At 43.8% G+C, this 23683-nt stretch overlaps 1 protein-coding gene across 1 annotated transcript in view; it reads right to left on the reverse strand.

Annotated features, from left to right (window-relative positions):
- Positions 1 to 23683, reverse strand: part of NIPA1 (NIPA magnesium transporter 1) — a 75937-nt gene that overhangs the window by 44671 nt on the left and 7583 nt on the right. Inside the window, exons 3-4 of the mRNA XM_085622870.1 lie at positions 16576 to 16666; positions 6043 to 6203 (exon numbers count right to left, since the gene is read on the reverse strand). Of these exons, the coding sequence (XP_085478996.1) occupies positions 6043 to 6203; positions 16576 to 16666 (252 nt within the window). The remainder of the gene's footprint in view (positions 1 to 6042; positions 6204 to 16575; positions 16667 to 23683) is intronic.

A 23683-nucleotide genomic window follows, 5' to 3' on the forward strand; every position in this document is an offset into this window, starting at 1 on the left:
ATCTGCTCCCATGTGGTGGCGCAGTCCAGAGGACTGTGAGGCCCTATTGAAGGAGAGTCACATGACGGAGGAGTGTAGGGCATTGCCCCCCTCGAATTTTTTTCACAATTATTCTGCTTATTTGGCAAGGTTTAAATATGTCTAAACATATTTAAACATTGAAATTAAGCTCCGTTACCCCTTTTTACAAATACTCCCAATTAGGTTATAAATGAAAAAAGTTGTTAGTAATGACCCATTATAAGGTGGCTTACTGCCGCTCATGTTTGTAACACTTAAAACAAAGCATGATGCTTCTCTTGGCCAGAGACTGAGGTCACTTAAGGCCCCCCCAAAAAGGCCCACCACCCAGTTTTAAGACCTCTGGCTTAGGGGGTAACTGGTGGTTCGCACAATAGGTGCCAATTTATTAGTGGAAAAGCGGCATAGTGGTTTAAGGAGAGTTAGTTCCTGACCCTTTCGTCAGACTTTAATTACAAAGGGAGTGTAGGGGAGAGGTTGGAAGCGATGGATCAGGTGCGAAGGGAGGGTCAGAGTCGTATAGGGGTTGTCGCTGATGAGGAAGTGCTTTTGCAGGGTTGCTGGAGGTTTAAGCTCAAAAACAGTTTGATTAAAAGTTGGGGGGCAAAGTAGCTTCAGGAGGGAGGTTGGGGGTGGGCGGTAAGGTTGACATTACAGTCAGAAAATTTAGGCGCAATGTTGATAGTTTTGACCGCTTCGGTGCTCATGACGAGCCCAGCTCTTCATAAGGCACAGTGGAGCTGTGCTCATGACGAGCTGGGCTCGTCATAACCGTTGTGGCCCGCCCACGCGCGGTTGATTCCCCACCTGTGCGGGAGAATCAATCAGTGGGCGGGGTCGTGACGAGCTCAGCTCCACTGCCCCCCCCCCCCCGCGTGGAAGGGGTTAAACGTTTATGCACGTTGTTGATTGGGAGGTCTGTTGGGTTTGTTTTTTTAGGGATTGGAAGACATGTGGATAGGGATTTTATAATGTTTAGTGAGGCGTGTTTTAAACAGTAAAGCAAAGAGTCAAGGGCGATGTTGTGCAATGCGTGCCTTATTCATTAAAGCTGCCTTTTTCGCACACATAGAAGTTGAGTACCTTGTGACTGCACCGTCCTGCCCAATAAGTATGTGCATGTCATCTCTTAAGTCTTCACACATTTCAGCTGAGCACTGGCACTGATCAATATACATTGGGTCAAAGACTCCACAACAGAGTGATTAGAGGTAGGCGAGCCAACAAATTAACAGGGAGAGTTGAGTTTGGGGCAATCCTGAACGATAGAACGCTGGAACGCTGGCGGGACTGGCTAAGCTGGTGGCTAAAAGAGACACAGCAAGAAACTGGAAATGACCAAAACCACCTAGCCTGGCGCTGTGGAGATCCGGCATGGATTGGTGCGCCATCAGGAAGAATCAATCTACCTCGCTTGGGACTGTCCTTGGAAATTTCACAAAACTTGGGGTAAATGGTGGGAGTATTACGGTTTGTCTTCTATGCCGGAGGTGGGCCAGCAGTTGCCCCAGATTTCTCATAATTGTCCATGACTGGGGGAGGGTGAGGAGATGGGTTTGATTGGGAAGCAATTTTTGTTTTACTTTTGTTGTCTCAGAATACAAATCAATAAAATGTGTTTATTAAAAAAAAACAAAAAACAGAGGAAGCTAGGCCAGAGTGGAGCCTACAGTCGGCTCTGATTCTAAGAGCCTTTGGCCGAGCTGGATCTTGAAAATATTTGGCAACAAAGATCATTTTAGAATATGACACAGTGTCGTCAATATATATATAAAAAAAAGTATATTTCATGCATTAGCATTTCACCTCACTACAACAGATTATTTGAGAAGTATTTATTTTTTACACAGGAACTGAAAAGCTTTCCTGCCTCGCACTGATGACAATGCTGTTAGTTAACTAAGAGGTGCAGCGGGGTGATATATACCCTAAATGTAGTCTAGATTCCTATTATAGATGGAGTAATTATAGAATATTAAATTAAAGTCAAGATGTTTTTGTACAGTGTATGCTCTGAACACACATATTTGAAGGTGCTCTCATGTGACAATAAACAAAAAGGGGGCTTGGTGATATACAGTATTTGCCTAGGCTCACACAATTTGGCCAAGCAGCAAGTCAGGATTTGTCCGAGGCTTTCCAGTTTCACACTGTGCATTCAGCCACTAGATGATTAGCTCTTTCTGACATGTCCTGAATTCTTGTAGAATGAAACAAGAGCGCGGGTTCCAGGTAGAATTCACATTTTAATGATGGCAGTTGTACATAGCGCAAACCTTGCCCATAAGAGCGCTTCCCAACAGACACAGTTCAGCACACAAAGATTTGGCAAGATTCGAAGGATGGCAACCCAAGGCAAGATTCAAACTTGGTTACCCATGTTACATGATTACACACTGTAGCCACTGGGACATATTGCCTCCAATGAAAGCTCGTCTTGTTTGGTGCTTGAGCTTCCAAGAGGACCACAAGTTAAACCAAAGCCCAGAACCTGGCTCAAGCTTTCTGTGGCCCGTCCACCATTACGAGAGATGGGATGCATCAGCATGAAACTCATGCATGGCTGAGGACAGGAGGAGGGGTTTGACTGCACTGTAAAACAGCCTGGCAAAGAACACGCTCCCCGCCTTTGCTCAAGTACAGTGCTTCCCCATTTCATAAACTACCATCAACCATAAAGAATTGGATGAAACAGCCTGATGACCTCCACATACTCCATTAGGCAAGTGAAGACTTGCAGAAGACTTTCCTGACTCGGCCAAACCAAGGGGGTGATGATGGTTAAGGAGCCGCACTTACGGCCCTAGACCTGCACTTTGCATCACCAGCGAACACCAATTATACAAATGTTATACATTACCAAGCTTGCCGAGATCCTGGTCAGGCCCTCAGGACAGCCCATGCTAGATTAAGGGATCTAAGGCCTAACTTATCAAAGGTTTCTACCCATTGTGTCTATTGGGGAACGAGTACATACATAAGGGCCCTAGTGAACACATGCAACGGGACACATCATGACAAAGAGATCTGAACCCATGTAATTCAAGGCAGTCTTTCATCCAAACTAAGGAGAGGCATTTTACATATTGCAGTATCATTCTGCTTGCTGCAGAAAAAGGCGGTGCAAGCAAGGTGTACAGAACTGCTGTCAAAGACAAACATAGAACATATGGAAGTAGCTCTTGCAACTGTACAAGGAACTAACAGTCTGAACAATATGTGTCAAGAACCAACAGACGGAGCTATAGAATTCAAGGCCAATTAGGAAACTGGTATTTCTTGCTGAAGACCAAGCATCAACAGTATACCTGGTTATGAGCAACTACCAGGCTAAACCCTCTTCAATGGCTAAAGTATGTAGTGGCGGGTCTAAATGACCATGATACGCATCATAGCTGCTCAACCGTTGTGGACAACAGAGTTAGAACAACGCAAAGGCACCAATGTAACAATGGGCAAAACTCTCAACCATAGGAGTAGTAGATTAGGTTCCATCCTGAGATGGTCACTTGAACTACAAGTTGTGCATGTCATTTGAGATAACCCCACTGAGGGAAAAAAAAGCTATCAAAGGAACCAAGATCACTGCCCTTACCGGAGAGACCGTGACCAATCATATTTTATGGTTCAAGAATTACCATAGGGGTCCTGGTAAATTGACTGGCTTCTCATCGAGACATAATCCCTGAAATATACAGCCTCTGGGTGCTACGAGCCTGGACCTTTCTGGGAGTTCTTTCCTTGGAAAAAAGGATGAGCAGGTCCTCTTCATAGTCACTGTGAAGACTCCTTCCCTGGTGAGCCATCTGAAGACAAGCCCTTCATCCTTGCCCCAGGAGATACTCTAGTCGGGGTAAAAACCATCCAAAAGGACTACTCAGGTTCCCGAGACATTTTTGTTTGCCATGTTGAAGGACTCTACAATGCATTGATCCCTTGCCCCTTTCTTGTTGGAACTCTTGCTGATGCTGAGTTTGTATAAAGTGTGGGTGAGTTGTTATATTTCCAACCACCAGTCTGGCATGCTCTTGTAATGCACAGCCTCCTAGACCATGCCCACATACACCCCCCTCCACGTGCACTGTCAGCTGCAGACATAGAAACATAAGCAAAATAAACTAAGCGCTTCCCATTGTGCGTACCAGTGCTCCCTGCGCGTTGCCTCTTCTCCTCCCTTGATGTCTCAAATGTATATATGAACACAACAACGCACGGGTGCAAATGAAACACTAACAGCGAGACATTGACGCAGGGATACAAGCCGAGCACATGCAGCAGATAAGCAATGAGTGGAGAACTTGGGACACCTTAAGTAAAGCGAGACCCCACTTTTCCAAACTGATCACAAACAGCGCAGTCTTTGAAAAATAATATTTAACATGGAAGGCCTCCATAATGGCAGTACAATAACAATGGTGCAGATAAGTATCAAAGCGCCTTCTCCATACAAAAAGTGCTCCAGACAACTCCCACAAAAGGTTTTTCTGTCTAGTATTCAGCACAATAATAAAGAATTACCTAATACACAAGTTTCTGCCTCACCGCAAGATTTGGGCACAGATGAAGCTCTCCATAAACAGTTGTCTCACTATTTTGGAGATCAAAAGGCATAGGAAATTTGAGGATTAGAGCCATCTGAACACATGAGGATGATCCATTTACAGCTCAGCATTTGACTTCTTTATTACATTCATGCACTAATAAATCACCCTCATTTGGGACTTCATTAGGTGAAACAAGCTACAATAGACTGCAGTTATCCATACATTATTCTGGACTAGCAGAAACAATCAATTTGGACATTATCTAGAATAGAGTCTTCAAAAACAACGTTTCTTTTATTACTTGGATGTAATTTTTGTTTGTTTAACTATGTTAATGTCAGAGAGACTACAAGTTGGTCCCTGTGGAAACTTGACTAAGCACAAGGCCCCAAGAGTTGTGGCCAAGAAGGTACGGGTTTACACTTTTGGTGGGACTGCCCAAGGATGCGAGAATACTGGAAGATGATTGTTACTTGCATGTTGACACGGTGTGGGAAAGGCGTAGAGGCCTCACCCCAATGGTGTTTACTAAACATCATAGGGGAAAACAGACCTAATGGTTGGAGAATGATCATGGGTCACACTGGGCTTTATGGTATCCGAGTGCAATATAGCAAAAAAACAGAAGGTGGGTTCTCAGCCTATATTCCGGGACTGGGAAACCGACATGGACTGGTGTATGCAGGCGGAGAAGTTGGTCTATGAGGGAAGAGGCTGTCCACAAAAATGGACGAAGATCTGGGGGAGATGGAACAAGAGTAGGGGGATGCTCTGCCTACCTGTTAGTAGGAACCCCCCATCCGGGGACGACTAAGGACAAAATAAAATAGCTACATTGTGGAGCTCTGTGAGATGGGAGAGGGACAAATAACACAGTATAATAAGAAGATGGCTGTCAAGATATATGCATGATATGTGAATTGTGAACATATGCTGATTAAGATGATTGCTACTGTCATTTGTTTCTTTTTCTTGAACTGCAATAAAAAGATATTTTTCTAAAAACGATGCTTATGGCACTTTATATGTATTATTTATGTTTTTTGTTATGACTCAAAAAAGATTCACACAAAAATAATATACCTGTATGTTTGTGTAAAAAGCATTGATGGGTACATCTATTTGCTGATATTTGTAAATATCAAATAAGCACAAAAAAGAAATGATATCTTATAAACATGATTAATAAAATCTGCCCGTTTGAAGCTTAAAGAGTTAGTGAGGGCTGTATGTATATTGTTATGATCAAATGTACGCCAGGACCCAATAGCGCGCCGACTATGTTTTTCGAGATTATAGAGTGGAAAGCATGCCATTGCCTCTCTTTTAAGTAGAGTAGGCACGGTAGCGTAACAAAAAAGTTATTTTGTAGCCTCAAAATTTGTTAATGGGAAAGAAAACTGTCCTACAATGAAATGTAACATGCAGCTCCACCTAGAAACAGGTAATATCAAATCGAACCAATGAAGCAGAATACCTGGATCAGCCAGCTTTTCTTCCAGTTCCATCTGAGATGTGACATTATTAGACTTCGGAGAGTGTATCGTGAGCACAATGGAGCCGGCGCAGCTCAGCAGGCATCCTAATTTCCCAAGAATGTTGAGTTTTTCTTTTAGGAGGCACGAGGCTAAAATGGCCCTTTACAGAAAAGGGTGAATGGTTAGCATCTTTTAACAGAAAAAAAATACTTTTACCAACACAGACTCAGAATAACAGCATGCAATATAGTTGTTTGATATATATTCTTTTTGTTCAGGATCTATTGTTGTCTCTGTCTTTCGGTTCTGGTGATCTATGGGTATATTGATTGGTGTTGCTTATACCTCTACGTGTAAATACGTTGGAATGGTTTAGTCTGTGTGTAAGTATGAGTGTCAGGGAGGGTCATCTGTGAGGGGATGAGTCTGCGTCTCTGGATAACCAGGCAGAGGAGATCTGTGGTTGTTTGGACTGTGGCTGACTGATCTGGTTGTTAGGAGTTTTCTGGGATGGAGAGCGCGGATATATTCAAGCATCGTCAGCACCCTGTAAGAACTATGACGTGGTAAAGAAACAGCATAACAATTGCTGCAATGTACTGTGATGCACTGCTGAGCCCATAAAGGAAACAAGGCAAGTTACAGCATAGAAAAGGGGCAGGGAGCGATAGCAGACAAGGGATGAAGCAGTAGGGTAGGTTGACCACAAGAGTGGAGATATTGGAACAAAGTACAGTACAGAGGCAGTGGAGTAGAAATGTAGGTTCTGGAAGTGTTAACTGGGCTACGAGATAAACGGTAGGGAGAGGGGGGGCAGTCAGTTCTAGCAGGACAATGAGAAGACCACTCAATTCTAGTCCTGAGCCAAGCTTTGTACTAAAAATGTGCGACCTCTGTGTTCAGGTTTGTTCTGTGTTCCCTACCCCCACTTATTGTTTTTCTCTGTAGACCCGCTCCGCGCATCTTACTTTTGTAATTTTCTTACTTGCAACATTAGATGTGCGTATTGCACTGTCCTCAGGGAGCTGGGGGTCTTTTTGTTGTTTATTCGAAAACTAATAAAAGATTTAAACCATAAAAATGTGCGACTGGGGGGGAAAAAGTAATGCCTGGGAAGTTTGGTTGTTTGCAGGAGTCTTGTGTTGATTCCAATCCCTGTGAGAACATTAGACATCGGAGAACTCACATTAGACACAGCAACTATACTTACAGCCATTCAGGAAAGCTGGTCTACAGAAATTAGGCTGTCTCCCAAGGGCCCTTGCGTCATACCAATAAGCAACAATGTGGGGATCCAGTTAAAGATCTTAAGATAAAGCGGCGCTACTGTGTTTAGAACAGGTACTCCAACTCAGAAGTTCAAGTCCTTTCTGGGGTGAGGACTTATAAACTGCATCTACGGTAAAGGGGAAAAGGGAGGAGAGAACAAGAAGCACAGCCTCCTTTTTCAATGAAGTCACAAAAGGTGCTAATGGTGAGGGGCCCCTTATGAACTGGTGAAGAAAAGGGGGGGGGGGGGCTAGGGGGCGACTATTGTGTATGTACTACTAGCTGGTCCTATACTTCCAATGGTGTAAGTCCTCACTAACCCTAGGGATGCATGCTTCATCATTGGGCCCCTCCTCACAGCACTATCACTGAAGATGGAGATGTATTCTATAACCCTCAGAAGAGGGAAGCTCTTATGGTGTAATATAGAAGGGGGTCATGGTATACGTAGGTGAAATCTTGTGCAGCAGTACAGCCTGGCGTGTGGTCAAGAGCGAACTTCATACCGCATACGGGATGCTGAGTCGTCTTGGAAAACCTTTTGCTAAATTATTATGTCATCATCTTGGGAAAAAGGAGGAGACAAACAACAGAATACCAGATACTTAGACATGATTTAAAAAAAATACTTACATCTCTCATAACACACCCGTAATTACACATCTACACCAACTTCAACCAGACCCCATCACCCTATCAATAAGTCTTCCGGAATCCTATTACCACTGAGGAAACCACAGAATTAATGGAGGACATCCGATTTGGAGCCCTGTCTGACTCTTGCCCCCACCACGCCTTCAACAAAGGCTCAACTCCTATCAGCAAATTCCTCACCCCTCTCCACAACATCTCCATTGACAGATCCACTTTCCCAGAAGCCTGAAAGCAAGCAGCCATCAATGCCTTCCTGAAGAAGCCTTCAGCAGACCCAGCCAAACTTGCATACTACCGACCAATATTCCTCCTTCCATACCTGGCCATGGTCCTAGAAAAAGCTATGAACAGACGCCTCACCGACCATGTCACCAACCACAGCTCCTCAATGCAAGGGATCAGGAGTCAGACCTAACCACAGTTTAGAGACAGTCTTCATAGTAGCAACAGACAACATCCAGAAGATCCTCAACAGAGGAGAAACTGCAGCCCTCATCTTACTAGAACTCTCTGCAGCATTCAGCAGTCTCCTATCCCATCAGGATCAGACAACTTCACAAAACTGGCATCCAAGGACCAGCCCTGCAATGGATAGACAACTTTCCAACTGGAAAACACAGTGTTCTCTTCAAAAGCCCGGAAACTCATTTGCAGAGTCTCACAGGTTTCCTCGCCCAGCCCAACCTTCTTCAACATCTTCATGATGCCACTGGCAGACGTCATCCGCACACACAACATTAACATATTTATCTATGCCAATGACACACAAATGATTTTCTCTCTCTGTGTCAAAGGGCCCAACACCAGGAATAACTTCTACTCGAGCAACACTAAACCTGCACAACAAAGGCCATGGCCTGCACAATGAAGGACCGGCATACATTAACAGGCGTATGACCTTCCACCAACCAACCAGATAACTTTGATTCTCCTCCCTCTCCATCGCAGATACCCCACGGATCCGCCGATCAGACAGGGGAGAACGCTCCTTCTCGCACCAGGCAGCCAAGGCATGGAACCACCTCCTCCTGCACATCAGGACTGCAACGTCGCTCCAGCAATTCAGGAAATGACTCAAGACCTGGCTGTTTGAATTATCAAACCACCATGCATCAAGCAACATCTCCAGCGCCTCAAGACCCTCAGGGTTGATTTGCTGCACTCTATAAATGGGCGATTGGTTGAAAGTGGCCACCTGTATGAAGTACAACTGCCTCAATCTTAACAAGAAAAAGACGTAGGTGGTGATATTCAGAAAGGTGCCTCGCTGTGGGACTCACCTTGTGCTCCACGGACCTGGGACCCACCTCTAATCCCAACACATAACCAAGAAACCTCAGGATCATTATCGACAGCAAGTCCACGCAGGTAAATACTGTCTCCATGCACGGCTGTCTACTCTGAGGATGGTGGAAAACATATTTAAGGAGCTATACAACAACAGCAGAGCAAGAAATACGTCACCCAAACCCTCATTACTAGCAGAATGGACTATGGGAACACCCTCTACGCAGGAATCACCAACGACCTCACAAAAAGACTTCAGACTGTCCAAAATGCAAAAGCTAGACTTGTCCTCAACCTCCCACGCTGGTCTCATATTACACCACACCTAAAAGAAATACATTGGTTCCCAATATATCAGCACGCACAGTTGAAGCTCCTCACCCACACATACAAAGTCCTACACAACACAAGTCCAGCCTCTCTGATTGATCGCGTGCAGTCCCATCAACCCTCTACCACCTCAGCCCAGCCGTATCCTCACAATGCAAAAGAAGATCAGGAGGTCATGCCTTCTCATACATCGCTCTTAAAGCATGGAACAACCTCCCAGACCACATCAGAGCCTCCTTATCGCTTCTTAAATTTCGCAAGAAGCTGAAGACCTGAATCTTCCAGTTAAGCCTTCGGGGCAAGCCCCACAGACCTGCATAGCACCAGAATACCCTCCTGGGTGACAAGGCACTATAACATAACAAGGGGATCCAAAAGGGGTGAATTACCTTAGCTAGAACCTTTATTGTCTTGGCAATTAATCCGATTAAGAAAATCAAAAATGGCTACAGAAATAAATTGATGCCTGGGTCACATTGGTATCAGTGCTACAAATGATTCATCTCCTTGACAAGAATCTGCTTATGGTCTGCCTACATAAAACTGGTCCATACACTAATGAGATAAGTTGGTTCTGAGTGTTATGCCAGATTTATTTATTTATCACTACAATGTCTTGTACAAGGGGAAGCCTCCAGCTGATTTTTATTTTGCCGATGACAAAGCATTAATAGGCTACACACCTACGGGTCAATACAATGCTGTTGTGCTTTTATAGCTTAATGAAAAAACAACAAAAATCACTGGTTAATGGGGTTTGCGAAAATGTGTCATAGTGCTCAACACGCACCCAGTATGACGCAGGTAACATAGTTCTACTGGCAATAAATTGATGCAGGCACCACAAATACCATGTAAGAAAAGCTCAGCACATGCTGCAGTAGCTGGTCTCAGCTTTAATTTCGTACGGCAAAGCTTTAAAGTTACCATAAAAGAAAGTGTATGATGTGAAATTTAGAAAAGTTTTAAGGATGGAGGCACGCTCGAATTAATGTCTGTCACAGGTAATTACTGCTTGCCACAATCCAGTCTATCGTTTGTTTGCTCACCTCGCCACTACAGACCGGCGCCATCAATTTAGAAATCAGTCTTACCCCCTGCCCCAACTAGACAATTCAGCTAGCACCACTAGCAGAGGCGCAACCCAAAAGGATACCCCAATCTCCTGCAGAATGTGGCGATAGGCCCCTCAGTCTCCAGTATCTCACACATATTCCAAAACTTGAGCTAAATGGAGGTCCCCTAAAGGGTGGGGCCACCGCTGCACCACAGGGGCGGCCAGGACTTGCTTTATGGCCCTGATGAATAGGCTCCAACCCAAGTAATTTTTCACCCTTGTTGGCCATCATCTGAGAGATGTGATTTGAGTCTTGGGGCACGTCAGGGTAAATCCTTCATACTAAAGCTTTCTGACAAAACACAAAAGTGATGCAAACTCTGAGTGACTTTTAACCTATGGTAATTACATTAAATATTCAACCTCCAGCTGTGATTTGGTCAAATGTGATGGCCGAATTCAGAACTCATGTTGGCCCTGAAATGATTCAGATAAGCAGAGATGAAGTGCTACAAATGTTCGGCATTGTTTGCCAATAGTTGCCTCTTAAGAGATAGGGAACATGGTAAGAGGCAAGCTCTTGAAAACTTGGCAAAGAACTAAACCCAAGAGACGGTTTATACAGCTGAAAAGAGAAGCTGGGCGTAGATGCTGCAATTACAAAAGCGGATATGGCGATTTGACGCCATACAACTTATTATGCACCTGTAATGATAAATCAAGGTTCCCCTTGACTGCTGAGAATATCTGGCAATGCGCAAATATTACAGTATTAAAAAGACTCCCTTGAGCGAGAGCATCATCCTTGAGGAGTTTGCCACAATGGCATTGTTACAAATACTATCACTGACAACTGGGGGAAGTCTTACTGCTGGATTTTATGATGCCCTAAAACTAGATAATCTAGGGCCATCGATACTAGCCTGAGATCAAGAGTGTTCAGTAGACTGTGAACCGAAATGCTCCAACACAGGTGGAAAATGGACCACAACAAGCACACAAGTTAATGAAATGGCAAGTACTGTCACTTTGATACTTCTAAAAAGTAATTACCAGACCAGGAGATACCAGACATCTGGCAAGATCAACAGAATGTATCTGAACCAGAATGTCACAGTTGCCGGGAGGCAGACGCTGGATTCCTCCATGTTACTTGGGTTTGCCCCAAGACAGAGATACTGGAGAGTGGTATTAGCTAGACAGCCTTCAGTGATGAGAAGGCTTCCCACATTAATTAGATGTTAAGCAGTGCCTACTCAGCAATATTTGAAAGCCTAACAAAGGGAACATGAAATACTAGGAGAAAGAGTAGCCAAAAGGACAATGTCCAGCCACTGGATGCAGCCTCCTGGAACACAGATGACACAATGTTGAAGGAAATGCAGTAATTGGCTAGGGTGGAAAAATCCCAGGTGAGGTTTACAAGATCAGACAACAAGTTGACAGAAGCTTTCTCTAACTGGTTGTGGGGGTGGTGGGGAGGTTGTTCAGAGATCTTTCAGACCCTCCTGATAAAAGATTTCAATGAGGACAACAGAAGGTAATTGGGATGAAAGTAAATGCTTGTGTATTTATGTATCCAGACCAGGAAAGCATGCAAGAAAAAGCATCCTTCTGCTGAATCATGATAACAGATACAAAATGTTCGAGACCAAGTTGGTGCACCTTTGGGGGACCACTAGGAGAGAGAAAAGACTTTGAGACATCACTAAAGGTAAGACCAAATGGAGCAGAGTTGGGCAATATTGATTTTCCGAGCAGGAGTTGTAAATGCTATAATAGCAGCAGAGAGACATATAATCAGAGTTCGAATATAGATGCAAATGTTGCCATACTCAAGATTCCTGTTTTTTACAGTATACGTACCTTGAAGTGCGCTTGTGGATGCTAAGTACAGTGAACTTGTTTATGGTTCTCAATTTACCTCAAAACAAAAATTAGGTTTATTTGAAACTAAGTGCTCCCTAACCTGGAAACCAGATGATGAAAGAGTGTTGTTCCAGCGAGCGAGGGATCCCTTGCTTATATGCCTGTCTGCCACCCTTCTTGTTTCCAGCCCTGAGCTCTTTTTTAAATAAGTCCCTCCAGCCAATATTAGAAGTACGAGGTGTAAACTTATATACACTGACTACAGCTGGCAGTTAGTTTATAACTGTAGAGCATCTCCAATATATACAAATGGATTGGATAAAGTTCCATTGATCAGCAGTCTACAGATAGCCAACACTGATGCACGGTTAGATGAAAACAGTAAGAACACTTACTGAAGAAGATCGGATAGTGCCATAGATTAATTGTTTTAGGTAAAAGGAAACATCCTAAATACCTTGAACCTATACGCACAATCCTATATATATTCCACATTTCCAGCCATGGCTGATGAGTGCTCCCAGGAGATGCCAGGCCCAAAACAGGAGTATCAGACGAAAGATATCAGTTCATAATAAAATCTTCATTAGCATAAATACATGTCACCTATTAGATGAATGAATGAATATCACTTTATTCAATATAAAATATCATAAAAGTATGAACAATATCAAATCAACCTAAAAAAAATTGTCATAATACAACGTATGATAGGGTAGGGTAAAAGGATAAAATATATACAAATTGGAACAATAAAAAACACATCATGAACAAAGCAAAATGCTCATATATCTCAGGTATCCAAGCTCTTGTGAGGTCTTAGCATTTTAATACGTATCAACCAGGCGCAACCCAAAAATTTAGCTAGCCCGCAGACTACCACCAGGGAGGAAACATCAGTTAGAAAACAACGTAACGCCACCCTATAGTTCACAAAGCCCAAATTTCTGCAGATAGGGCTGAGCCACTTCCTCCTTGCCGCCCTATATACCGGGCATGCAAAGAGGAAGTGGGGAATTGATTCGATAGGGGTGGAGCAGCCAGGACAGTTTGCAGATAATGAATTCTGGTTTTTCCACCTCACTACCAGAGTGTTAAGCGGGAGGGTTCCGAACCTAAACTTCATATAGAGGGTTCTTTCACGAGGACATTGTATATAATCCAGATACTGCTCAGATTTGGCCACCAGCTTATGCACGAAAAACTGATTAGTGAGGGTACCTCGGTTGGAATTACGAGCTTCCTCTCCCCTCACCCAATCCCAGTAGGCTTTTTTGATAATTTGCTTAGTTGGTGGGGTCTGATTGGACCATACCTCCCCATATCCAATGTCTGTAACCAGCTGCTTTAATTTACAGATCCATTTGATCTTATTGCCTGAGTTTAAGTTAATGACCTCGTTCAGTGCATCTGCATAACTGGCCAATTCAGGGGTGCGTCTCAGGCGGACCCAATAAAGCAATGGGCGTAATCTTACTAAGTCCCTAATGGAACGTTTGCCCAAGTCCATGCGAAGTGGTATCAAGGGGGTAGAAGAAGGGAAGGAAACCAATCCTCTTAGAAAGTGATTCTTGGATTTCTCCAGGTCACAGGTATTCTCAAACCCCCAAATCTCCGCCCCATATAATGCTGAGGGTAGAGCTTTCCCATCGTAGACCTTTAGGGCCGAGACGACTGGCTTACTAAAAGAGAGCCGTTGTTTCCTTAAAATCTCCGCCGCCACCCTTTTATGATTCATAAGCATTTTGGCTAAATGGCCAGTCCATTTCATCGTGTTAGTGATCCTGATACCCAGATAATCAAAAGAGTCCACGGTGTCTAGTGGCATGCCGTTAAGTGAGATATCATTCCTAAAACGTTTGGATGGGGATAGTAACATTAGTTTTGTTTTAGAAGTGTTGATTACTAAGCCCTGTGCTTCACAAAACTGGCTGAACCTATCAAGCAGCCTTTGAAGACCACTTGGGCTTTTTGATATCAAAAGGGTGTCGTCGGCAAAGAGGAGGGTAGGAGTTTTCTCCCCTGTCAGGGTTGGGGCATCCGATGGAACCTCTCTCAGGTAATCAACCACCCCGTTTATATAGAGAGAGAACAAAGTTGGGGCCAGCACACAACCCTGGCGAACTCCCCTATCAACCGCCACCCTTTCTGTCAACTGGCCCGGATTGCCCCATCTAATTTTTGCATAGTTCCCCTCATGGAGGCGTTTGAGGATATCGAGGATCAAGGGTGGGAAACCCAGATCAGACAGCACCAGCCAGAGTTTGGTTCGAGGGACCAGGTCAAACGCGGTTTTAAGGTCAATAAAGGCCAGATATAAGCTGCCTTTCCCAATGACCACTACTTTCCAGTAGATCATAAGAAACCGAAAGACCTGGTCCATCGTACCCACCCCGTGTCTAAAGCCTGCCTGACAATGTGAAAGTACATTAACATCCTCCATCCATCTCGTGACCCTCATAAGGAGGACCCTACCAACCACCTTCTGTATTACATCAATTAAACTAATCGGCCTATAGTTGGCAGGATCCTCCCTGTTCCCCCTTTTATATATGGCTACCACTTCGGCGCCTTTCCAAGAGTCTGGGACTGGGTGGCCCCTGGCAATTAAATTCAATGTAAGCAGGATGAAATTAGCCAATAATTTTGGATCGTGGAGAAGAAGATCTCCAGGAATACCGTCGGGGCCCGCCGCCTTCCCAGATGTTAGCCCTGTGATAGCAAGGGAGACCTCATTAAGCTTGAAGAGATCAGGCGGGCTAACCGTTTCGGAGATCGCATCTAATGGAGGATCTTCCGAGAATAAGGGGGGCTTATCGCTGTTGAGGAGTGGATGACTATTATCCACACTGTATAAGCCAGTGAAGTGTGTATGCCACTGCTGTGCCGTAATATGATTGGGGATCAGATCATCACCCGTGCGGCTGCCTTTATCAATAAGTCCCCAAAACAATGTAGCGTCTTTCAAAAGAGCGGCAGACTTCAGATCCTGCCAATACGCTTCTTCCCATGTGCGCTTGGCTTTCTCAATTGTCCTAGCGTACTCATTCCTGGCGTGTCTAACAGAAGGAATATTGTTACTTTGGAGAGCTACAGTTAACATGCGTCTCTTCTCCCTGCAAGCCCTTGAGTACCACATATTAGAGGGCCCAGGGGTTTTTCTATACGAGCGAGGCTCCGGTATAGTAAAAAACAGTCCAATTTTTTCAATAAAATCTTGGTAATGATTTGTAAGAAGAGAATTCTGAGCTCCCATAAGGGGCTCGCGGAGCAGATCAAGCTCATGGGACTTCTGCTCTACGAGGACTCTAATTTTGCACAATATGTCCTCTTTGTGTGAGACCCTGTGCCACTTAAGACGTCGGTTACAGTGAGAGGGCACTACCTCTTTGGTTGACAATTTTGTTGCAATGTGGGGTTTAGAAGCTGACCAATTATTGCTTAAAAGCATACAAGTGGATTGTGGTCACTGTCCTGGGATGGGAGGATTTCCATATCCGCTAAGTCATGCCAAAGCCGTATATCCAGCAAAATGTAGTCAATCCTTGATGGACAACTGAGTCTGTTGGAAGTATTGTCCCCGCTCAAATCAGAGCGTGTCCTTCCATTAACGGCTCTTAAGTTATACTCCAATGTAAGGGCACTCAGTTGTATAGCCCTTTGAGTCCACTTCTTGATTGGGGTTAGGCTAAGGGGGGGAATTGCAAATTTAGTATCCTGCTCTCCAATACCCAGAACGTCCTCAGTGGAGAGAGGTTCAAAGGTGCAGTTGAAATCCCCTGCCACAATAACAACTGAGTTGGGGTTAATATTGGATAACTCTCTCTCCAATATTGCTATGGTAGGGGAGGATTGTGCCGCAGGAGACCCTCTGTCACCTATTAGAAAGTTACTTAACAATATCAGACAATCATACTTCATGTATTAATACTAAATATTTTATTTTGCTGATGAAAATAACCCCCATTTAATATTTATTTGTAGAAACCAACCGGTTTCTTATATATACATTCTCAGAAATAAAGAGAGATCAATTTTCACAACGAGTATTTACTCATATACTTACCCAAATGGAATGCCAAGTGCACCAAGGGGAGCCACTAGCACCGCAGGAGCCGCTGTATAAGCCAGGAAATTCAGAATCTGTCCAAAGCCCACTAAAGAAATGGACACTAACAGTTACATGTATGTCACATTATGTTATTTTATTTTTTATGACAAACCATATTCTTCAGAGTCTGCATTTGTCCTATCCTCAGCGGGTGGTCTGTTCTAGTAGTAATGTCTGTGCTGAGGGGATTTCTTATTTCTACTAGTGGTGTTGCAATATTTCAGAAGCAAAAAAGATGGTAGTCAACAATTGTGATAAATACTGCTAGTGTAAATAAACAGAACTGGCAAGACACATAATTTTTTGTTTTTCATCAGCTATGACCGAGGTATATCTTTTTTTTAACCACATGGGTATATTTTTGTTCGTAATAAAGACAAAGATAAAAGTGCGAACAGAAGGGACAGTGAAAGGAGCACAGTCGCAAAACCAGACCTTTATCTTGACATGTGTGAGTGAAAAGATCACACCTCTTCTACACTTCATTCTTTCAAAGTCCCATTGACATATCTAGGTCATGAAAGGTGTCCCTAGCGCACCGTTATGGCGCATATATTCGTCAATGGGAAAGGACACACCTTTCCTTGGTATATTCATTTCTTTACGCCCACACCCCCTGATGTGGAACAAAATCACATCTGGGAGGATCTAGGAGAGTTTGCTGGTGTACAATTCCCAATGCCCTAAAGTAACTATAACTTGCAACCCCGTCATGCACAGACTTGTCATCAATGATGTCAATTCAGATGTTGCAGCGATGTCATAGATGATTTCAAGAGTGATGTAATATATGGGATAATTAGCAGTGCATGGCGAGGGCACGAGTTATAGCCACTTTAGGACACGAGTTAGTTACTTGCGATACCTATAAATGGTGAATTTCAGTGTTTTGTGTTTTTTTAGCTTAAAACATGTCACTGAAATTTTCACCTAACCATAACGTTACTTTAACCTTTGGCATTTTTCAGTGAATTTCTAAGGATTTTTTTACCAAATGTAAAATAAGATATAATTACAATGCCTATATATAACGTCACTCACTTTAACCTTTGCTTTTCAATGACTCTCAATGTTGTTTTTTAACGTAAATTATATTTTATTACCGTATGTAATGCCAACACCACACATGGCCCTTGGCCATGTGCAGTGTGGAGATGGCCGCAGAGATTGCATCCAACCCCGCGCTCATCCAAAAGATGTGTGTAGCTGCACCCGTCATTCAGCTGTGCGCACCGTGAAGTCCACCACAAGGCCTGACCGCACTAAGGCTAACTTAACTTAATGCCTTTGTCAAAGAGTCATAACACCAAAATATAAAACGAGGGGCTATTGGCTTTATCAAGGGGTATGACCAAAATGGGAGAGAGATACCCTAATTCTAAGAAAAGGGACGGGTAGCAATATCAAAAAAACACAAAATGTCCCTTTCCACGAGACTATACTTTAAGTAAACCACCCCAGTATCATAGAGCAAAGTTGTGTATGGATCATGTGCTATTTACCCTTTGTACCATAAATCTGGTAAAGAACACATCTGATAAAAAAACAAAGCATATATCAATAATCAGTTTCGTCTGATGTGACATGTTGACGTGTTGAACAAATTAAAATTAATAATTAATAACAACTTAAATTGTACTGGAAATTATTTATTTGTAAGAATATGTATTTGAGAATTACAATTTCTCAATAAGTTAAAACCATCTTCTCACAGAGAAATCACAAAACATGTACATATTAAAAATTAATTACACAATGAATATAAAGAAAACTTTTACGAAGAACTGTCAACGCGGCGTTTCGGTGAACAATTACTATTTCTTCACCTTTTTCAGGACAAAGTTTTCAAATTTATCTCAAATAATGATTGCGAGACCCAAATCAAGTTGTCTCAATCTTTCAATGGCTTCGTACCCTCCAATAGGAGAGGAATATTTTCAGGTGATGATGTAAGAATAGAAGATATCTATCTATATCATAAAGTGAGCAGTCCAGCTATTACTGATAGAGTAGCCGGAAATCCAATTTAAAAAGCCGATTGGAAGTTGGCACTATTTCCGTTTTAATTCTGAATTCAATTGTAGACTATTCTGCAGCTAACTCTGTTCATACAGGGTGCTTTTCAGTATCGCCTTGCACTTGTACTCCAATCAATTCTGCAAAGATCGCGCTGTGTGTTTAATTGCCACAGTGCCGTGCAGTAGATTTCGTAATTCAAACAGCCGGCCTCACGGCTCTATCAGTGCTTCCGGGTTTATCAAGGGGTAAGCATATCAATATATATAAAGAAAATCTATCATCTTTGTCCAAAAGTCACTAATATTTTTTTATCAAATGTATATTTTAGTAATTCACACAATGCAATGTTTAATAGCAGTGATTATTATAAAAATGTTTAATACAATATTTAAAAAATCAAAATTTCTGTGGGAGTTCTTTTAACATATTTTTTATGATTGTATTATGTGGGCTGAAAAATGCTAAAGGAAAGACTCAGACATTTTCTTTTCAATAAAACCAACAAATTCTCAGAGTCTTTCTAGCAACATTTTTCAGCCCACAAAATACAATCATAAAGATAACCATAAGAGCACCTTGCACTCCAGCTAAAAAACATAGAGCTCCAGCTAGGCGCGATTTAAAAATAGGATAAGGTTCCTGGGTTAATGGATTTGACCCAGGAGACTTACTGTTTTTTTAATGTTGCTGGGGAGTTGCTAACCTCCCTGCAGCCCCACACAACATTAAGAAAATGCTTGGTGATGCCCCTGATCCTTCTAGGGACATCATCAAAATAAAAATAAAATTGTAAATAGCCACTGCAGGGCATTATGAGGCATAACTTCAAGGAGGAGTGAATAAAAAATGAACGGCTCTTGCCACTCATTTATTATTCACTTTTTTTTGTTTTCGTATAATTTTTTTGTGGGTGTCCCGGTGCCCACCCAGGACACCTACTGGTTTAATTTTAGTTGGGGGACGCGGGGGAGCACCAGAGCTGGAACTGGCAAATTTTTTAAGTGGGTGTTCTGGTGCCCACCTGGGACACCCACATTGAAGGGGTGGTTGGGGGCTGCGGGGGTAGCCACAAGGCTCCCGCGGCCCCAGCACGCTTCCAAGCCAACACCATACTGGGTACTGGCCGGAGCCGGCACTTTCTTGCAGCATTTTGAATCCTCTCCCATGGGGCAAGAGCAAAGTTGAGTTCCCTGCCCGGGAGAGTGCGGGCAGGGCATGCCCGCATTCTCCCAGGCATGGAACGATAGTGCACCATTGGTGGGATCCCCGGGACACTGAAAAGTACCGCAGCATGGGAGAAGAGGTCCTCGGGCCTGATACAAGCACAGGGAGTAGGGTGTGCTGCCCCCTCCCCTTTTTAAAGAAATTTGGCTCTGGATGGGTAACGTTCTAGTTAGGTAACAATTTTGGTGATAACGTTGTAGGAAATGCCCCTTTTTGACATGGTTGCCCTCACTTTTTGCCCACTGGCACTGATGTTCTTGACTGGATGTGCACTGAGTCTCTGCTAGCCAGGCCCCAGTGCTCTATCCCTAAAATTGCAACATGTTCAATTGTAATCCAATTGGCAAGGACTTTAGCACCTCTGTAAGTCCCTGGCAGCTGATACCTATGGTACCCAGGGCATGGGTACTAAAGAGGGTCCCTATGGATTGCAGCATGTGCTAGTGTTATGCTACCCAAAGGGACCCACACAAAAACTGCATGCAGCCTGCCATTGCAGGATGCGTGAAATGGCGCACACATTCAGAAAACATGACATTACAAACTCCTTGTGTGCAATGCCGAAGTACACTGCATGTCTTATATGTAAGTCGTCCCCTACAGCAGGCCCTAGAGCCCTGAGGCAGGATGCAGTATATTACATGTGAGGGCACATCTGCATGAGTAGATATGCCCCTATTATGTCTAGTTCAATTGCTAAGACACTGCAAGTGATCAGTAAACCATTTTTAAAAGCATGTACTGAGCACTAATCATTACGAGTCACCCAGCTACATAATGGCTTAACTGAAAATAATGGTGTTTGGTATCAAACACCTTGTCTCAATAAATCTATACTGACGCCAGTATCAGATGTATTGTGATATGCACCCAGAGGGCACCCTTGAGGTGCCCCTTGAAAACCTACTAGTCCTCTAGTGTGTTGGCTGCCTGGTATTGTCCAGCATGCCACCACAAACACGTTACTGACCTCCTGTAGGTAAGAGCCCACGTTCTCAGAGGCCAGAAACAAAGCCTGCTCCGGAAGAAGGTGTCCACACCTCCTCCTGCAGGATGGCAGGTGATTTAGCATATCAAGGCCAGAGGCTTCAAAGCCTCTGCCACCTTTGATATGTGACCCTGCCTTCCCCCAGTCCTGGGGAATTCCACCCCTGCCCTGGCATCAGAGCAGGTGGGAAATTAGCTAGTCATAAGTATTGTCGCACTTACAGGCAAGGCACACCCCTAAGGTGGGCCACCTGAAGTGGACAGTCGAAGAATGGTTTCACAATCATGCTTTTGGTGAAATTAGGAACTCTGGGTCAGGATTATGCCCACTCCATGCAGTAAGTGTTCATATAGGGGGTGTAGTCACTCCAGGGGCAAGTAGCCCATTGGCTACTACGTTACACTCCCCTTAACGTCCATTAATTCAGTATTTAGGTAGCCCCTCGACACCAGACCGACCAGATTTGTCCACCTGGGAACAGAGGAAAAACAAAGAAGAGCTGACACCACAAGAACAAAGGACCTACTCCGAAACAGGCCCCAATCCCTGCCTGGCTGCTGGTAACCTCTACAACTGCATGACCGACTCGCCCAGACCCTGCACATCCTTCCCAAATCATTGGAGGACTGTCCAGCACTTCAACAATCTTGCAGCATCTCCCTTGGGTTGAAGGTGCCATCCCACTGCATCTACAGGCACAGGCTGCGCTTGACCAGTACTTCGTTTTGCTGGCCATTGGGCCCACCAAGGGAGCATCTCACCAGGAGGAAGTCACTGTGGTTCCAGGAGGTCAGCCCGCCTCGTCAGCACGCTTCGAGACGCTAGACCCTCCAGAAGCCTCCCAGCACCTTATACCCTGGATACTGGAGCATTTGCCGTAACCAAGGCTTGTTAAGTGTCCAGCCCGGACACCATCACCGTAAAAGCCGACCTGCTGATAAGGGACTTCAGGACCAAAGAGGCACAAAATGAGAGTGTCCCTGCTGCCCTGTTTTTCTTCCCTCTCCAGGTCACCCAAGGACCGTGAGAGCCTCTAGCTCAAGCAACTCGCCAGTCACATCACCTCTGTACCAGAACCCCCCAACCCAACTTTACGGAAACAGACTGCGTCCCCTTGCTCCAGAGACCCTGCCAAGCATCCCTTTGGGATCTGCTGGACTTGTTCCCAAGTCCCCACTTGCAGCTTTTTGTTACAGGTACCCTTCCATTGACTTTAACGTGTAGCGCTCAAGGCTACCAATTCGAACAATACCTCTTTCCCCGGACACACCTGGGCAGGTAAAACCGGACTGCTGGTAGCTCTTTGGACCTTGGCCCCCTTAGATCCTCAAGCCCTATATGGCACCATCAAGAACGCTTTCAAGTATATATATGCAGTGTATGTTTCTCCCATAGGGTAACATTACCGCGTTCTAGACTCATACCTCAAAAACGTTATTTGAAGATTTTACTGTAAAATCTATATCTCTAAAAGTACTTCCTTGCATCAGATGATCTTGGTGTCTGAAATTATATACAAATCTGTATTATTTTTCTAAATTTGTGTCAAATTTCCTTTTCTAGTACCCCTGCTATGCACAGTTTTCTCATCAATAATTTTCCTGCAAATGTTGCAGTGATGTTATCAATGATGTCATAGAAGATGTCATGAGCGATGTAATACGTGGGGTAATTAGCAGCGCATAGCGAGGGCACTAGTTACAGTTATCTTACAGCACGAGTTATAGTTACTTGAGATAATTAACTGCTGAACTTATATGGTTTTGTGTGTGTAAAATTTGAACCCAACTATACCGTCCCTATAAACCTTTGTCTTTTTGTGAATTTCAAAAGGTTTTTAAAAAATGTATTTTCTAACCATAACGTCCCTGCAACCTTTGTTTTTTTCAGTATATCTGTACGTTTTTTTTTCAATGCTATTTCCTAACTGTAACGTTCCTGTAGCCTTTATTTGTTTTTTTCAGTGAATTTATACAGTTTTTAATGCTATTCCCTAACTATAGCGTCCCTATAACCTGGGTGTGTGAGTGGTTGTGTCAATGAGGGTGTGTAAATGGGTTTGTGGCTGTGTAGTGGGTGTATCAGCCAATCACAGCATTGCTGTTGGCATGTGGATCCGTGTCTCTAGATATACATACATCTTTTTTCTTTATTAACTCCAAAACTATTGAACAGATTTGCACTAAATTACCAAAAGCACTCTTTCTGGACCAAGATCTAGCTTTCTGCCAAACTTGGGTGTAATTCCGTTCAGCGGTTCGGGCTGTAGCTGTGTCTAAAACCCCTATGAGAAATTGCAATGGGAAAACACGTTTTCAGACCACCCCCTTTTTCTCGGACCCCGCTTGACAAATCATCCCGAAACTTTCCAGGCAGCAGCTAATGTGACTGGCACATTAGTTTTTAGATATTTGGAAAGATTCGTCAAATGGCGCCAAAGTTATTGGCAAAGCAAAAAATGCTTTCCTATAGAAACTAGGTCCATGATGGCAGCCATTTAAGAACTCGGGACTCAGTCCCGAGTCCTAAAAAAAAAAAAGACATAGGTGGAAGGGTGGGATTCCCTGACCCCCTTAGTCTGGTGGCGGGGTCCCCCAGAGGGACCCCACCTGGGGCATGAAACAAAATGTATTTAATTTTCTTTAATTTGCAGATATTCCGCTACAAAATTTAAAAATAAAAGCGCTGTTACTGCAACTTTCTAAAAACTATTCCCCAGGATGGGCCAGGGCCTGTTGGGGCGGTGCAGTAAGTACTTTAGGGGAGAGGGGGCATGTGGTCACTCTCCCCAATCCTCGAAGAGGGTTAGGGGACCCCATTCCTCAGCCTATA

This window comes from Triturus cristatus, chromosome 8 (genome assembly GCF_964204655.1).
Source record: "Triturus cristatus chromosome 8, aTriCri1.1, whole genome shotgun sequence".
Classification (NCBI taxonomy): domain Eukaryota; kingdom Metazoa; phylum Chordata; class Amphibia; order Caudata; family Salamandridae; genus Triturus; species Triturus cristatus.